The 19,588-nt window shown below is 34.7% G+C and overlaps 1 protein-coding gene across 1 annotated transcript; it reads left to right on the forward strand.

Moving 5' to 3' along the window:
* Positions 1–7,606: 7,606 nt before the first annotated feature.
* LOC115986707 (zinc finger CCCH domain-containing protein 37) lies at positions 7,607–19,540 on the forward strand. Its single transcript, XM_031109965.1, has 12 exons — positions 7,607–7,985; positions 9,618–9,865; positions 15,540–15,602; positions 15,692–15,769; positions 15,863–15,925; positions 16,018–16,236; positions 16,611–16,648; positions 16,774–16,820; positions 16,939–17,069; positions 17,894–17,941; positions 18,643–18,783; positions 19,103–19,540. The coding sequence occupies exons 1-12, from the start codon at positions 7,655–7,657 to the stop codon at positions 19,277–19,279; spliced, it is 1,584 nt and encodes a 527-aa protein (XP_030965825.1). The 5' UTR covers positions 7,607–7,654; the 3' UTR covers positions 19,280–19,540.
* The last annotated feature ends 48 nt before the right edge of the window (positions 19,541–19,588 follow it).

Consider the following 19,588-nt stretch of genomic DNA (forward strand, 5'->3'; position numbering starts at 1 on the left):
AAGATACCTCAGTCTTGAATAGTCAAACATAATTACAATTATCTTTTTCAAGTTTAATTAAATTCACTATAGTTATGTGTTTTGAATTTAATTGGAAACCTAATGAACTATATTTTAGTATTACACTAAAACTATCAAGTTTTGATAAGACAACTTTTATTCTTTTACACAACCAAATGAGTGTGTGATAATTCATAACCAAGAAGTTTAAGAACACATTTTTTTCCCACAACTATTGAGGTGTTATATTTGTAATTGGTCAATCAAATTTGGGTTTTTTTTTTTTTGTGTTTTTTAATTCCTGAATTGTTGTATTATTATGCTATGAGAAGTTTTTGTAATTTTGAAACTTGTTTTTATTTTATGAGTTTTAGTTTAATGTATGATTTAATTTAAATAAAATTTAAATTAATTTTTATTTAAAAAAAATTAAATGGTTGGGTGGGAGCGGGTACCCAAGAGTGCCCACTAAGACATGACGAGTTTCCTATTCCCCGCCCCACACCCATCTTGTTGTCATTCCTGAATTTCAATGCCTATTAGGCCAACGTAAATTCTTAGCTTCATACTACTTAGTGTTGAATGGTCTTTTTGTGTTACTTCAAAGACACTTTCAAATCCTCTCAATGATTTGAGTATAACACATAGAAATCCAAATAATTGTGCATCCAGTGTTGTTATGCTTTCCATTTTCCAATTTTATATGTGGTGTTGTGATGTCCCTAAGAGGTTTTCTTGCACAATACTTGGGGTTTTTCTCTTTGTGTACTATGACTATGATTTTTTGTGGTTGTGTTCATTTTTCTGTTTATTCATGCATGCATGTTAAAGTCAATGGGCTAATTACTAAAACAATTGGGCTTAAATTTAGTAACTAGCACGTAATCTTATGTATATAGGCATGAGATACATTTACAAATAAGCATAACTAAATGCCTATTAAAAGTTTGTAAAGTTTACATATAATATTTGTATATTTGAAAATATAAAATTGATACTTAAACTTAAAAAATTGATACTGAAAAATATTGTAGCAAAATAATTTTTAAATGTGTGAATAGTACTGTGAGACCAATTTTTAATGAAAAAGTTATTAAAAAGTGAGGTTTGTGGCTCCTGTGAACGGTGCACGGGACCCACTGATGTGCTGAAAAGTCAACTTTTACAGCTACTATTCATGAACAACAGCCGTAACAGTGAAATTTGTCTCTAAAACACGTGAAAAAAAAAAAAAAGAAGCCAAACGCAGACATGCTGGCAATTTTCAACGGGATCCAAACGTAACCTAAGTCTAATATAAATGTAAATTCCATTTTAGTTATTTATTTATTTATTTTTAATTTTTCCTAATTCCTATTGCCAACAATTACGTCAATACCCTATCAAAGTTAGATTAAACTCTTTTTTTTTTACTCTTCGGCTTTTGTACTAATAAAACATTTTGCACAAATATTTAAAAATTAAATGAGACATGTGATGCAAAATTAGACTTCAATTGAAAATCTAACTGGATTCCACCCATAGAACTATAGAGGTGTGCATGTGAGATATTCTTGCTTAGGTGAATGAGGATTGTTATTATTGTGGTTTTCTTGACTTCTGTGTTAGTGTTAATGCATCATTCATTTTAGCATAAAGCCAATGGCCTTATAGCTGAATTGGCATATCCTCATGCACAAAGTGCTTGGGGGGTCTAGTGTAGGGAATATGTGTAGGCTAAGCTGTTTTGGGTTTGTTTAGCAATGAGAGTTGCTTAGAACATCTAGTAGGTGGTTAGGCACCTCTAGAAGAACACTAAGTTCCAAAGAAAAGCACACAAAGGCTTAAAATCACTAGTTCTCAAAAAATTGGTTACAAAATAAGAGTACAAGAATACTTATACAATATGTTCTACAACTAACAACCATTATTATCTTGCCAAGTGTCAAACTAACACTGATTACATCTAATACAAGTAACCAACTCATTAACAAGACTAACTAATTCAGATAAGAATGATTGTCATATAAGCTAATTGCCTTAAGGCTTTTGTTTGAACTCAAAGATAGTTGTACGTAACTAACTGTTCTCAACAACTAAGACTGCTAGCTAGAACTTAAACAAAGACATCTTAAAACAGCTTAAAAAATGCTCCTGCATTAGGATGCCCTTCTTAGAAAACACTTGGCCTCCTTTGGATCATGGTAAGGAGTTGTGGGTTCTTGTTTTGGTCAGTACCCAGGCCCAAGTGATAACGGGAATCCTAGGCCTCCAAAAAGTTTTATATTTGTTTGTTGGTGAACTGAACTTGGTTCACTGCAGCTATATTGTGCTGATTACGAATCAATTTGTGCACAAAACATAGGCTCTATAACACAAACACATTTATATATGCAAACATATACATATTGTAAAATAAGTGGTTGAGGAATAGTAAATGATTATTTAAAAGGTGCAAATAAAGGCATATGGGATCCTTAGAAAATAGAGTGATATGTTCATTACATTGAATTTTTAGTACATTGGACCCCATTTCTCATTGGGATATGTCACGAGGTTCAAATAAGTGCAAAAGTCACAGACTTAGATAGTTCTTTGTAGGCTTCTAAGACTTGTGAGGTTTGAATCCCTTTGAATCCAAGTGTATCCTCAAGCATTTATCACAGGATCTCTTACAGTGTTTCTCTCTTTTCTCTATTTTTCTGAGGTTTAGTGACTCTCTCTAATGCTTTTTTTTCTCTAATTAATTGTTGCTAAATGAGTTTTGCTGATGGCTTGACCCCCCCCCCCCCTTTTATAGTACATTCTTAAGGTTTTTGGCATACTATTGATTCCTTTCATTTGCTGCCCTAAGTACCAGAACCAATGTTATGTCAGTAACATGGGTGGCTGGTCTTTTTCTCATTTTCTCACTATATTCTTCTTTTGAGGTTTCCTCCCAAAAAGTCCCCAGCTGACCTTCCTTTTTTTGGGGGGTCCTCAGGGTTGAATTTAATTCCCTTTTCCAATACTTTTAGAGAGACTTTTTAGAACCCCTTTTTGGCTGCCTCATTCTTTGTCTTTTTTCTTCTAATAGGCAGATTCCTCCCTATCAGACTAAAAGATCTCCAACCACCTTCCTTCATAGTTCACCTTCTTGCTCTTCCCAAGGTACCAGGCCTCCCTTCATCAAGTGCTAGTTCCTAAGCCATCATCTGTTTTCAAAGCCTTTTCTTCTGAGTTGTAGGCGGCTAATGGGACATGTCTTTCTTCGTCCCTCATGTCCATGAGCGTGCTTCCCTGAGCTATCCAACTCCTCAGTTGATTCTTTCCTGCACTTTCCAAGGATTCTCCTCCCTGGTTTTGGCAACTCTAAGGTATCCTAGTCCAGTCTCTTTCTAGGCTCCTTAGGAGCTTTTCTCACAAAGGCTGGGTCAAACTTCCTCTGCTTTTTCTTCCTTCTCTAAGGCCCATGGCTTACCCATTTATGAGTTTGGGCTTCCTTTTACCTATTTCAAATGGGCTTTAGCTCACGGATTGGGCCTTTCTTGTCTTTGAGGGCCCATTAGTTTTTGATTTCAATACTTGTAATATTTTGAACCTCAACAGCAGTAAGGTGCAACACATTGAAAATATCGGAGATAGACAACTGGGAAGGTAGCTCATTCTCATGGGCATTGTGATTGATTCTCTTCAAAACCCTACAAGGACCATACTTCCATTGTCTCAACTTAGCATACTATCCTTCTAGTCTTCTATCTTTAGAAATCGACACCCAAACTAAGTCTCCAACCTCAAATACCACATGTTTCCTATGTAAGTCAGCAACTGCTTTGTACTTCGCATTGGTTACTTCTAACTTGATCTTCACTTGTTGATGAACTTGATGCATAACATTTGCCATATCTTTAGCCTTTGGATGAACTCTCTTGGGCATTGGTAAAGCTACCAAGTCAGTCACACTACTAGGATTGTTGCCACACACAATTTCAAAAGGGCTATAATTTGAACTTCTATTGATAGAACTATTGAAAGCAAATTTTGCTATGGGCAGAATCCCTCCCACTATTTAGGATGGTCCCCAACTAGGCATTAGAAAAGGTTCCCTAAACTTCGATTCACCACTTCTGACTACCCATCAGTTTGAAGATGAAAAGTTGTGCTATAGTCAAGGCTACTTCGCACTCTTCCGCAATGTACCCCAAAAATGGCCGAGGAACTTAGTGTTCTTATCTGAAACAATGGAATGGAGTAGCCTATGCAACTTGTAGACATCCCTAAAGAAGAGATCAATCACATGTAAAGCATTATTTAATTTTCTACAAGGGATAAAAGTGAGTCATCTTGCTAAATCTGTCAACCACGTACAACAAAAATACTATATGGCCTTCTTGTGGTTGGAGGCAACCCTAATACAAAATCCATGCTTATGCACTCCATGGCTTGGTAGGCACTGGCAAAGGAAGATAGATGCCTGAATTAGTGGCTGTCCCCTTGGATTTTTAACAAACCAACCACCTTTGAACCAGTTTAGACACGTCTGCCTCCATGCCTTTCCAAAAGTACTTATGTTGCATCAAAGATAAAGTCATATCTCTCCCTCCCTTGATTATGCACTTCAAGCAGCAATTGATCCCTTACTAAAAAAATTAGGAACACAAAGTTGAACTCCTTTGAATAGAAAGCCTTCCTTCTCATAAAAACCAAGATAGGCTGCATAGTTGCCTTGCTTGATTGTAGCTAAAATAGGCTGTAGCTTGTTGTCACCCATGTAATGTTCCTTGAACACATCAGAGCCAGGTACCAAAGCTTGCATATGGGAAAGCAAGGCCTGTCTTCAACTTAGGCCACCAACCACTTTATTTAAGACACCCGCCTTATGCCTTGTGCAAAAATTGAATTGCTGTAAATAGGCAACACACTTGGCATGCCTTTTATGCAGACTTAGATAGTTATGTAGGTGCTTAAGTGCCTCATGATTAGTATTAAGAATAAATTCCTTATAGGAAAGATAGTAATTCCAATGCTTGATAGCTTGAACTATAACTTTAAATCATAAGTACAATAGTTTAATTTAGCACCACTGAGTTTCTCACTAAAGAAGGCTATAAGCTTACTTTTCTTGACTAAGAACTTCCCCAATACCATGGATTGAAGCATCTGTATCCAGCTTAAAAGTATTCTCAAAATCTGGGACTTGCAAAACAGGTGCTATAATAAGAGCCTTCTTGAGTTCTGCAAAACTGCCATTGGCTTGAACTAACCAAACTAGTTTCTTTTGCTTCAAACAATTAGTCAAAGGTGCTACTATTGAATTGAAATTCTGGATAAATCTTTTGTAAAAAATGGCTAAGAGATGAAAGTTTTGTACTTCACTGACTGATTTGGGAATTGGCCACTCAAGAATGGCTTGAACTTTAGAAGAATCCATTTTGATACCTTCTGCAGAAATGACATACCCCAAAAATCTCACTTAATCTATTGCAAAAGTATATTTCTTTGTGTTTGCATAGAATTTATAGTCTCTTAACAACTCAAACACTCTTCTGAGATGCTCAACATGAACATTCAAGCTCTTAGAATACACTAAAATGTCATCAAAATAAAACAATATATAGACTCCTAACACAGGCTTTGCTACCAAACTAGTGTAGGGAATGTGTGTAGGATGAACTGTTTTGGGTTTGTTTAGCAATGATAATTGCTTAGAACACTTAGTAGGTGGTTAGGCACCTCTACAAGAACACTAAGTTCCAAAGAAAACTACACAAAGACTTAAAATCACTAATTCTAAAAAAAATGGTTACAAAATGAGAGTTCAAAAGTACTTATACAATCTGATTTACAACTAACAACCATTAGTATCTTGCCAAGTGTCGAACTAACACTGGTTACATCTAATAAAAGTAAGTAACTCATTAACAAGACTAATTAATTTAGATAAGAATGACTACTATATAAGCTAACTGCCTTAAGGCTCTTGTTCAAACACAAAGATAATTGTAACTAACTGCTCTTAATAGCTAAGGCTGCTAGCTAGAACTCAAACAGAGACATCTTAAACCAACTTAGAAGATGCTCCTGCATTAGGTTCTAGGGGGGGAGAAAGTATTTGGTATCAAATGATACTATGCCAGCAGTATCAAAATCCAATAAGTGTGAGATATGTAAGCAAAAAATAACTAAACCATTAACAATGGCGGGTTAGTTATTTTTGCATAATTGTCTCTCATTTATTGGATTTTGATACGAATGACGTAATATCATTTGATACAAAATACTTTTTCCTAGGGGGGAAAGAATTAAAGTTATGGTGTTAGCAGCATATTGTAATTATCTAAAAAAAAATTGGCATGAACAATTTAAAAATTAAATGAAACACATGCGCAAAATTATATTCAAATTTGAAATTAAATTTGCTTTATATACACACACACACACACACACGTGCACGCAATTAGCTTAAAACTGACATTCTCTCTCTCTCTCTCTCTCTTAATACCCATTAACCATTGTAATTGATGACATAACAATTTGTATGACCTATCTATGTAATAAAATTTGTAATATTTCTATGATTACTTAATTTATTGGATCCTTTTAAAAGTGGAGGAAAAAAAAATGTACAACACACTTTTTCTTTTAAAGCTTACTTATGATAGGTTTAAGTGGCATAGGCTTAAGGCCTGCCGTTTATCTCACACCTCTCTCACATTTATGATGAATCCTATAGTGAGATCTAAAAGGAGTATCATGTTAATATACCTTGGGAGCACCTAATAATTTTGCAAAGCATAAATATGATGAGTGCTATTGGAGTGATACCCTTTCCTAGGGAAAATTATTGAATACTCCAAGATTATTATAAATACGTATTATTATGTGAAATCCACTATTATATACGGAGAGAGTATGTGCATTTATGATGCTTCGGAAGTATTCTATAATTACTCAATTTTTAATGTTCACATAATTTATTGGTGAATTCAAGTACTTGGTTGAATTATTATTATTATTTTTTGATAGATAGTTGAATTTAATTGATAAAGTAATGTACAATTTTAAAGAAATTATAATATATCATGATTACTATTTTTGCATATATATATATATATATATATGATAATCACTATTTTTTGCAAATATAGTAATGAGTGTAGTACATATTAGGAAAATGGTAAAATATAGTAAGTATCATTAAGATTTGAGCTAATATCAGTTATATCAAAAGCATTTCAAAAGTACCATTGTATACCCTTGGTGCGATGGCACTTTACAAGTATAAGTGCTTGTAGAGTGTAAAGTGTAAGAGCCAGAGTTCAAATTTCTAAGAGGGAGTTTCACACACATATACACTTAGATTAGGTTAGAGTAAAATTCTCTTTTGTATATAAAAAAAAAAAAGCATTTCAAAAATGACTAATTTGGCATCTAAATCCTGTTTAGTCCCTAAATAGTTACTTATCTTCATTTTTATCCCGATAATTAAGGATTAAGTTGATCAGTTTTGAACAGCTTTGTATTAGTTTTTACCTTCTTTCACTTTTTGGGAGAGAAGGGCATTAGCTTTTACCTAGAAAAAAAGAAAAAGAAAAAGAAAAAGGCAGTGGTATCACAGATGTAGGGTAGGGTAGGGTAGGATTGGTTTTTGATTTTAAAGATTTAAATAAAATAATAATTCGGGATAGGGATTTGGATGGCTCATCAATTGTACGGCTACAACCCTTCGTCTTCTTCATCTTCCACTTCTTCAGTCTACGGAGCTGCCGCCACTCCCACACCCAACGCCTCATCCTATACGACGTCGTCTTCCCGTTCTCTAAACTCCGACCAATACGTACCCAGCTCGATCCGATACTCCTCCGCCTCCGCCGCCGCTAAATACTCCACCTCCGCAGCCATGTACGACGGCGGCTTCCACTACTCCACCTCCTCCTCCACTCCCAATGCCACGTCGCATTTGGCCTCCCAATCTTCTTGGTCCGACGCCTCCGACGCCCTCGCCGCCCTCAAACGCTCCTCCGATGGTTAGCCCTACTCTCTTTCTCTCTCTCTCACTCAACATAATCGTCTCCTCCTTTGTTATTGAGAGAATGTACTCCTCAATTCAATCATGCTGTTTCGATTAGGTTTTGCAGAGCTAGATTTCATTTAATTTAATTTAATTTGATACAAAATGCATTTTTCATATCTATGTGTGTAGTGCTTCTCCGTTTATGTAATTGTTGTTTTGGAAATATTAATAAATGTTTGGAATTGCTTATTGGTGACATTTCAATTTGTATTCTCATTAGCGTTACTCCTTGTTTGAGTTTAGAATTAATGTGATTGGTGCCACTCCGGCAACATACATGTTTGAGTTTCTTTGTTTGCGATTTGTGCCACATTAGTTTGTATCACTACCACTGCTCTTGTTTTCCTTTTTGTGTGTTTTGGGTTAGTAGTTTAGATCACTTTTATGTAGGAAATGACCAGACAGCATTTCCAGCGCAACAACATTTATTGGTACTTGTGTGTGCGTTCTAAAAGTGCGTTGAGTGAGAAAAATATATTATTACGCTTGCTAGTGCAGCTTACAGGAAGCTTAGGTGTTACCCTTGTTGGTTTCATGCAATTTGCCACATGAGATGATTACTGAAAAGAAAATAAAAGCTTATGATAAGGGAAGTGTTTATGGTTGAGTTTTTCGTACCAACTAGTAACCCAATCAGACTATGGGTTGTCATGACTCATGAATCTTAAAATTAAGTTTCCAAGTAAGCAAATACCTTTGAGGAGCCTAAAAATCAAGTCAATCTGTGACTGCAATCTATTCAGAAATCACCAGAACATTTGCTGGAAAGTTTTTTCAAGTCATTATAAGTAGCAACAGTACTAATGTGGTGGTTGCATTATTTATCATGGATATTAAATGACACTGTAAGTTTAGGAAATGGTCTTTTCTGTAAGTTACAGTTTGGTTATGGAGATTTCTTTTTTGAAAGTTTTCTTGCTCCTAATCATACTTGGAAGATTATTAAATATATTTTTTTTGGGTGTGATGTATCAAGTGCATGACCTCTTCGTAGAAAAGTGACTAAAGGAATGTTTTCAAAGAGATATTGGGTGCTTGCCTAATATTACCCGGGCATAAGAGTTCCAAGTCTTAAATTTTTTTTTTTGTAACATTGGCACTTAGGTTTATAACTGGGTGGATTGAAAGAATCTGTCTTTCACTTAACTGTGTGGCATGGCCTCTAACTTGGCCGATTGATTGCTGCTTTATATAGAAACTTATGCCAATAATGTTACGTTTTTTTTCATAATTTTGTATTTAATAAATTTCAGTATTTGCCTATATGAAATCATCTCACCCTATTTTAACTCGTAGTTATCTTATGATTAAAAAATAAAAATAAAAAGTGTATGATCTTACTAGATAGATCCAATATTTTCAGATGTCTATTGAACTACATAGAAATGGCTGTTTAAAGCCAGTAATATGATGCTTAATTTTGCATTTAATTCCTTTTATTTTTGCTACAAAATTTATTCTATGTAAGCTTACTAGTAAATGTATGTTCTTATTACCAAATTAGCTTTTAAGCCATACTTATTATATAGTAACATATATGTTTCCTGTGGTTTTCTTGTATATACTTGTCTACTACGTACTATAGTGCTCTACCATCAGACTGTTTTGGGTGCCCATAACACAATTGGGCAAACTGAAGCTTGGTATTCTACAAACTCTTTAGCCAAGCGCCCTAGATTCGACAGTGCAAGCAATTTGCCTATATATCCACAGAGGCCAGGAGAGAAGGATTGTGCCCACTATATGCTCACAAGAACCTGTAAATTTGGAGATAGCTGCAGGTTTGACCATCCTATTTGGGTTCCTGAGGGTGGAATCCCAGATTGGAAAGAGGTGACGATTTTTTGCTATCTTCTAATGATGTTATTTTATTGGAATACCAATATAAACACTATCATACAATAGTAGTAGTAGTAGTACAGTGGCTTAGTAAATTATATGTTCTCATAAACTATGTTTTAATATATGAGTGAATTAATGGTGAAAACTATGCCTTACCAAGAATTATATGGTTTTACCTGAATGCATGGATAAACATTATTATGAGACTAATTTGCTTATATTTTGAATTTCCGGTTTTTTTATTTATTTAATTATTTTAAATTGGTATTCAATAGCTTTCATGATTATCATTTGCATCTTTGGTATAATTTTGTTGTATGCTAATCAAGTGTAACTTATAGCCAATGAGCTCTAGCTCAAATGGCATCTCCTTGCCTTGTAAGAGCAAGGTGGAGGGTGAGGTTGTAAGCTCAGGACCCATTGGGTGTAACTTACAGATGATAATAAATAAAACCTTATCTTTTGTATCTATAATGTAATTTTGCTTTCCTACAATTCCAATATCTTTATACAATGCTGTTATAGAGGCCACTGGACATGCAACCAGTAAACTGGCATGGCATCAGAGTTGGGCTTGAAAAAAAAAATTAAAATTTTATATACATGTTTTCTCTTGCCCCCCTCCCCATTAAAAAAAAAAAGTCCTATTTTCTATATAGCAATAATTATATTAAATCTTATAAATTCATAACTTAAGTTTCCTAGTTTTTCTCTTTTCTATTTTTTTGGTTCTCTATTTTGAATGATTGGCTGTAACTATAAGTAGATGATATTTCACTTCAGTGAGTTGGTTTTACTCATTTGATCATCAAATACTGGATGGTCCCCAAGCTACTTGGAAGAAAGAGGGGTATATGTTTTACGTAACTTTTCTCCAGTCACTATTGTTTCTCTTGTTTGATAATTTGTGTTTTTCTATTAAATGGAAGGTTTGAAGTTACTTTTTACTTGATTATGTTTTTTATTTTTATTTTATTTTTATTTTTTATAATTAATTGAAGAAGTGGGTCAAGAAGTTCAAAATGCCCTAGATTGTCTGCAAGATTTCCTCCAACTAGTTGGAATTATGGCTTTGTCGATTAGAGTTGAGTTGAGTACTTATTGTTATATTAAATATGCCATATGTGGGGATGGTTCAAAGTGCTGTTGTTCATCTCAGTTTTAGTTAGCCTATGTTATCAATTTTATGGATTTGTTTGGAATCCCAGTTAAATTGGTGTAAGATGTCTCCAAGTACAATGGAAAGATATGCCTAACGATCTTTTGCATATTAGAACCTCATATGGAAGATATTGATGTAGAGTATCAGAGAAGGAATAATGTAGAAGACGAAAAATCTTTTAGAGAAGGAGCTGATGAAAATAAAAGTTGCAAAAAACATTAAATTTACTTCTAACATCTCAAGCTTAGAATATTGGTTATGGAAAAGTGTGCATTTGTAATTACATCTATTCTGCACAAATTAACTTTAAGTCCATGACAGTTTTGTAGGCATGTTCTCTATGAAGGGTAAGGATTTTATTTTTTTACTTAAAAAAAAAATTAGAATAGAATTCCTGAAAAAACATAGTATATTTAATTAAAAGAATGATATGCTGATGCCTCTCTGATGCATTTCTTCTGTATGTGGTGCATGCAGTACTAGTATACTGTTGTATATTGTTTCATGGATTCTTCTAGTTTATATGAATTCTTTCTTTGCCAATTGTGTTTGTGACACGGTAATGTGTATTAGTCATGGCCAACGTTTGAGCTAGTAATCTTTCAATCCATATTTGTGAGTCTGAAGCAATAGATCAAATCCTCTAATTATATGCATAATGGAATCAGGAATTTACTGCTTGCAAATTATGAGGGAAATTATGTCTTCTAGAAATGTCAAGTTGCAGGAGTGTTGCCCATATTGAATTTTATGCATGCAACATTCATGGCCTAAGTTCTTTGTACTTTTTAGCAATTAAGGAACAAAACATTAAGCACTTGGTCGAAAAGCACAAGTTAGCGAATAGTAGATGTTGTAAAGATTGTAAGGTGGTAGCTGGTGAGAGATGAAAAAGAAGAAGGATTAGACAAAAAAAATCTAAGGATTAGGTGGTGAGGTTTGAAGGAGTAGAAATAAGAAACTCAAGAATTTGGAGAAAGATGTTGATAAGATGTAGAATGAAATGGCTAATTGTATTAAAAGGATAGTTGAGGATGTACTTGTAGATTCTAAAGGACCTAGGCGATCAAGTAAGGAGACTTCACGGTGGAATACAAAGTTTCAAGCAACAATTAGGTTTAGAGAGAGAGTTATAGGTGCCATCCTCGATGTAGGGGTGATGTTATGAAAATTAAGAAGTGGTGAAGAGGAAAGCAAAAAAGGGTTTTTCAAGAGGATGAATGTAAGGCATACAATGAATTATATAGCAAGTTGGGGACGAATGAAGGAGAAAAGAATATTTATAAACATACTAAGTCAAGGAAAATGAAGACAAGAGACTTAATGTAATGACTTAAGGAAAGTGCCAGCCACATTTGCACTTACACCCCAAGAGGGCTAGTTAAGTTACAATCAAGGCTCCTCATAATCACTTATAAACCTAAAATTCACTTAGTAAACACCAATGTGAGACTTAGCACACCCCCACACAATACACACTCAAACAATCCAATCCAATCCAATTTGCACAAGTTGGGGTACCCCAATCTCCCCCACTTAAATTCTTGACATTCTTGCCAAGGCCCATGTTGTGTTGTAGTGCCTTAAGCCACATGGTGTTACCAGGTTTGTTCTGATACAATTTGTGATGACCCAAGGACAGCAGTAGCCACATATCTAGTTACACCCCAAAAGGACTAGTTATGCAATTGGGGCTCCTTGACATAACTTATAAATTCAAGATTCTAGAGTTAACACTCAATATGGATTCAACACAGGCCCGCACAGCACACTTGTTTAAAGATGATAATGAGAGAGAGAGAGAGAGAGAGAGAGAGAGAGAGAGAGTAAAAACATAGAACTTTGAAGAGAGATGGGAAAGTTATCTTAAAAACTTTTGAGTGGAAGGTATATAAAAAGATTGTCTTTTATGTTGAATTGAGTAACCCAAATAAAGATAAAAACCGTAGGTTTTTTTTTTTTTTTTTTGGTTGAAGAATTAGAATGAATTGTAGATAAAAACGATTATGTATTTTCAAAGAATTAGAATGAATGAGGTAAAGGATGCATTGAGGAGGATGAAAATTACAAAAGCTATGGGATCGGTTGAAGTGCCACTTGAATTTTAGAAGTGCTTTGGTGATGTGGCTGTATGTTTGTTGACAAACCTTTTCAATAAGATCTTAAGCGATAGCAAAAGGCCTAGTGAGTGGAGGAGAAGTACTCTAATACCTATTTACAAGAACAAGGGAGAACAAGGGAAATATTCAAATCTTTTGCACTAATGATGGATGAGCTTACTAAATCTATTCAAGAGAAAGTCCCTCGAGGTATGTTTTTTCAGATAATATAGTTTTAATAGATGCAAAATAGACGTGGAGTTAATATCAATTAGAAATATACCTAGTGGTTCTAGCACCTCTTGTAGTGCCTAGGCACTACACATAAAAAAAGGGCAAAACTTAGATACAGTTCCTTGTATACTGTTCCTTAGGTTCCCCGTTTAGAATTTAGCCATCTATCTAATTAAAAAATTAAAGCAAACGGCATTAAGCACCTTTTTTTTTCTTTTTCCTTTTCTCCCTCTCCCTTTGGCCCATGAGAAAACCCCATTCACCATAGCTTCATACCTCTCAAACACACAATCTAGAAGAAGAATACCATTCAGTAAAATAAACAATCCATTAGATCCATTATTTGATCTTTGAGTATTTAACTAAAAGCAAACTAAAGAATCACGGTGATCTAATACATGAATCAAAGAACAGATCTTTGCAACCTTAGCAGCTAAGAGGGCAAAATTGATCTTTTGCATGAATAGGATGAGATCCAATGAATACAATCGGATTAATGGAGACAAACAGATCGAACTTGTGAACCAACCAAGCATACGAACAAATTGACCTATCTTCTCATGAAAATATTGGGATTAATAGAGAAGATCCTCACCAGCAAGGACTTCCAGCCCCTTTGTCATTCTTTGCTTAATTTCAGTTAGAAATCTGAGAGTTTGAAGCCAAGGGGTTTTCTTCTTTAGAGATTGTGTGTGAAGCCATGGGGGAATGGGGTTTTCTCATGGGCCAAGGAGGAAAAGAAGAAGAAGAAAATAGAAAGACTATTCTTAGCCCCATTTACTTTAGTATTTAAATTAGACAGATGACTAAATTTTAAAAAAGGAACCTAAGGAACAGTATATAAGGTATTGTATCTAAGTTTTGCCCTTAAAAAAATGAAAATTAGAAATTTGGCGAGATACTTTAGGATCCAAAAGCTTTTGGTAAAGTAGGACTAGAACAAAGTACATGGAATGCAAGTTTGGTAAAAGTAGAAACAAAGAGATACCAACATGTGAATATTTTTGATATCTTGGATTTAATAATTCATAAAAAATGGAAAGATTAAAGAGGATATGAATCATAGAATAAAAGTATAAGATTGGAGCAAGGTAGATGAAGTTTAGAATTACATCAGGAGTATTTGAGGTGATTGTAGAATACCTATTAAGTTAAAAGGGTTTTATTTATTTATTTTTTAATATAATCTAGTTGTTACACAAGGGGGGATTCGACCTATATTCACCTCATAAACGAGACCACGCATAGGCACTGTGCTATAAGGCTCTTGGCATGTTGAAAGGAAAATTTTGTTAGACTTCTATAAGGCTAACTATGCCCTATGGTTATGGCCTATTGAGAAGAAAAGATAGGATTCGAAATGAGAAATTTTTGCTAAAAGATAGGGGTGGCCCTTATTGATGAAAGGACAAGGGAGAGTTATTTGAGATTGTTTGGTTATGTTCATAAGAGAGCGATTAATGCAACAATGACAAAATGAGTTGATTCAAGTTGTGGGTACGAAAAGAGGTAGAGGAAGGCCAAAAATAATATTAATAGAAGTAGTGAAAATGACTTGTCAATTAAGGAAGTAATAGAGAGTATGACTTCGGATAGAATAGAATGGATGAATAGAATGATGCTTAACACAGTAGGAAAATAGAGAATAAATTGTAGCAAAATGGAACAACATAACAAGCTCTACCACCTAGAATCTGCGTTTGACATCACCACCAAACAAAGAGAACAAAGGAAGAGACATATTCTCAACTCATCATAATAATATAATTCTTATTCAAATAGTACCGCTTTCATAATTACAAGAGCACTATTTTAATAGGGTTTAGGGAGTACACCAATATGGAAAATGCTTAATCAAATCTCTTAAAACCCTAAACATTAAAAACTAAATTCAAAATTCAAATTCAAAAATAATTTCAAATTTTGAAAGAAAATCTTAAATAAATTTGGTGCTAATGCTTCTTACATCACAAAGCCTGACTAGTTTGTTGAGAATCCATAACTAACCCAAAATTTTTGGGAATAAGGCTTGGTTGTTGTAATTAGAAATCTATTTCTGTATCTACTTTTGTTTCCTTGTTGGCACATCATTTTTGGATTATATGTTTCTACCTATTTGCTGATCATTTCTGAAAGAGTGAAACTATAATTTGATATCTTGTTTATTCAGGTTCCACCTCTTGCTACAACAACTGAATCCCTTCCTGAGAGACCAGGGATGCCAGATTGTCCAGTGAGTAGTACATTAAGCTATTGTTCTCTTTTTTCTTTATATGCACTTGATCATTTGAAGTAACTATTTCATTTCCCATCCATGTGTAGTATTTTCTGAAAACTCAAAGATGCAAGTTTGGATTGAGGTGTAAGTTTAATCATCCAAAAGAAAAATTGGTGACTGAGGTAGGTTCTATTCTCTCAAAATTTGCCACATCTAGCTGTTATGTGGATTGATTCCCCTTATTTATAGTAATGTAATGCATTGCCTGGTTTCAGGTTGCTTTAGAGAATGCTGGCATACCTGCATTACCTGAGAGGCCATCTGAGCCCCCATGTGCTGTTAGATATTTAACTCTTCTTTTCTTCTTGAGCATTGTTGTCTATTTGTGTTGTTAATTTGGCTTTCTTTTATACTGTATAATGTTAAACAGTTCTATATGAAGACTGGAAAATGTAAATTTGGTCCAACCTGCAAGTTCAATCACCCAAAAGATATTCAGATACCTTTGCTTGGGCAAGAGAATGGTAATGGTGAACAGACTGAATTAGCAATTAAGGCACTAGCAACTGCAGATGCAATACTAGCTAATAGTCTTGCTTCATACACCCCAGCATTAATATATAACTCCAAGGGACTTCCTGTTAGACCGGTAATGTAATTTTGACTATTAAGGGATTGCTTAATTCATTCTGCCATTATTTATATGTAATGTTCAATTAAATTTGTGAATTTATATTAATTTCTGGGTGAAGTTTGATATTATGGTTTATTAGCTTCACCTCTGAGTATATTTCTGGACATATTTTATGCCTTTCTGCCTCCCCTTCTCTCCTCGTGCTTTTTGGGGTGTCAATTTGGTGTTCTGTTCTTTTTGCTTCATGGCCTCCCATAGAGGGGGGAATTTTTCTGCCATCAAAATGCTAGCTGACACTCTTACCTTTTCCTTCTTTTATTCGTTTCATTGGTTCTGCAATGTAGTAAAATCTGGTTTTCCATTACTCACATTTCGTTTGCTTCTAACAGGGTGAAGCTGATTGTCCATTCTACCTCAAAACTGGCAGGTGACTATTTGCCTATTTATGCTCAATTTAAAAAAAAATTATTTTTGGATATATATGCCCAATTGACTTAAGATTGTATAGAATAGCAAAAGTTGTTAACTTTCTTTCATTTTTTTGTATATCAGTTGCAAGTATGGTGCCACTTGCCGCTACAACCATCCTGACCGGCATGGTATGCCTACAAAGCTGAAATTCATTATTTCTGATTTCAGATGCATATATGATTTATCTTAATTCAACTATTGATTTAAATACTTGTGATTCAAAGTTTCACTGAGATTTTTGTGCAGCGATTAATCCACCTGCCGCTGCGATAGGCCTTCCCATTGTTGCCTCCCCAGCAACCAATCTGAACATTGGAGTTGTCAATCCAGCAGCTTCTATTTATCAGACTATTGACCCTAGATTGGCTCAGCCAACGGTAAATTGGAAATTGTTACTATTGTTCGTCCCCTCCCCACCCCCACCCCCCCAAAAAAAAAAAATGGTCTATTGTTAGATTTAGCTCTCTCTCTGCACTAGAATGAATTGGGATGGTTTGGCTCAAAGTTCAGATTCATTTTTCCATTTTACTGATTTTCCTTTAGCATATACATACTTTGCTTGCATCCGATGTCCTATGTGCATAGGATGCAAGCTGGATGCATCACAAGTGCATCTGAGACGTGGTATGTCCAGCTTGTGCCTTGTGCACACAGGCTCAGGACAAACCCTGGACCCTATATCAAGTTCTTTGCACATGCCCTGTACTTCCATCTTTTACAAATTGATGTGTGTAATTTATGATTACAGAAAGATGTTCTGTTATTAAATTTGTGTCATGGGTCGTTCAAGAGTTCCTTTCAGGAGCAGAACTACATAGAAAACTTTTCAAGAATTAGATTTTTCACCTTTATATTTATGTAAATTTAAATAAAAAAAAAAAAAATATATATATATATATATATATATGGTTGGCCCCCCAAACTGCTTCATATTTTTAATGATCTTAAATTGGTTAAATTTTTATAAGTGTTTTTACTTTGCCCCCCTCATTCTTGAAATTCTAGTTCCAGCAGTCCTTTGTATGCTTTGCAAGTTTTTTACCTGCCAGAAAAACATAATTTGGTGCAAAGATACAAATTTTCTTAATCTTTTTAGACACTGTGATTATGGTTGTAATTACTTAAGAACTGATGCATTTTTTTACTTTAGGAAAAAAAGAAAAGAAAGACTGATGAATGTTTCTTGTTTTGCTTGCTGCAGGTGGGCCCAACTATCTACCCTCAACGACCTGGACAGATTGAATGTGATGTGCGTATTTTTTTCCTGACTTGTACTCTAGTTATAATGGAGGTCTACATTGTTGGGTTGAGTTTTGAATGCATATGATGTTTGGCTTGTCACAGACCTAGAGTTTTAGATGATTACTTGAAATGGAATGAAAATTGGGGGTTCAACTATTAAGAAGCAATTCAACTATGAAGATGTTTGTTGATGCACTGGTAGAAACATTTACTACTATTTCTATTATTAATGGGAATAATTGCAAGAAAAACCACCCTAAACTACCACCTGATGTATCATGTGTCTCTTAAACTTGAAAACTGAGCTATCAACCTTCTAAATTCTCAAAATTGCAAATAGTGCCTTATTATAATTATTAACTTCTGTCGAATTGTGATTATTTAATGTTGCTAGGATTATCAATTTTGAGGCTCTAGGGGGTTTAACTGATTTTGTAGTGTTTGGGAGAGAAGTTGGGGGGTGGGGGTTATTATTATTAATTAGATTTTGACACATTTGGAGGCCAACTGGCCATCTAGCTTGTTCTTGTTACACTGCTTGTATTGTAATGCTATGACAGGTGTCAAGGCTGTTTTATCCAGTCTACAGAATTTCTTATTTCCAGTACAGATCTAGATTTGGTTTACTTTGTCAAAGTCAGTTTTTTATTTATTAATAAACCAATGCTCCCTTGATGATTCTATATTGTCTTTTTAAAAATGTTGTAGTTCTATATGAAGACTGGGGAGTGCAAGTTCGGGGAAAATTGCAAGTTCCATCACCCTATTGACCGTTCTGCACCATCACTGTTAAAACAAGCTCAGCAACAAGCTGTTAAGCTCACTCTTGCAGGTTTACCTAGGAGAGAGGTAGGCAATGTACATGTTCTTAGAATTAAATGTAGTATATCCTCATATTTCACACAAACATTTCTTGTCTCTTCAATCTTTGCAAGAAATTTTGCACTCAGGCAAGTAGACTGTACTAGTAGATACTTAAGTGCTCTGGCAAGTGCCTCAGGTACCAAAAAGTTCTGGCACATTAGGAAATATAAATATGCAAGAAATGGTATTGGGATGAGATACAATTGAAAATTTCCTCTTTTTATATATGTAGTTTACATGTGTTTTATACATGCATATGAATGCTGCTATATGAGAGCACTAATATGGCAACACGCTCTGACAGGGTGCTGTTCTCTGCCCGTATTATTTGAAAACCGGCACATGCAAGTTTGGTGCAACCTGTAAGTTTGACCACCCACCTCCTGGAGAGGTAATGGCAATGGCAACATCACAAGGAACATCCACAGCTGTTGAAGGGGATGAAAATGAGGCTGAATTGGTGCAGGAACAGCAACAGTGAGGTCACTTAAAAGAAGGGCTCCCTTTTTTTCTTTTTTCTTTTTGGTGTTGCTCAAATGTAATTCAGATAATGTACATGAATGACTTGTTCTATTAGCACTCTGTATTGTGTGATTTTGCTGTAAGCCCTAGTGATGAACCCAAACGCCTTTATTGACGTAATTTAGTTTTTATTATGATGTGTTAATTAAATTTAGTGAATATGTGGTTGGGGCTGAGTTGGATTTTCTATAACTTGGATTTTCCTTTAATGATTTCAGTTCGAAAGAGTTACAGTTTGTACGTATAAATTATGTGTTGAAAAGAAATC

This window comes from Quercus lobata, chromosome 4, assembly GCF_001633185.2.
Source record: "Quercus lobata isolate SW786 chromosome 4, ValleyOak3.0 Primary Assembly, whole genome shotgun sequence".
NCBI lineage: Eukaryota > Viridiplantae > Streptophyta > Magnoliopsida > Fagales > Fagaceae > Quercus > Quercus lobata.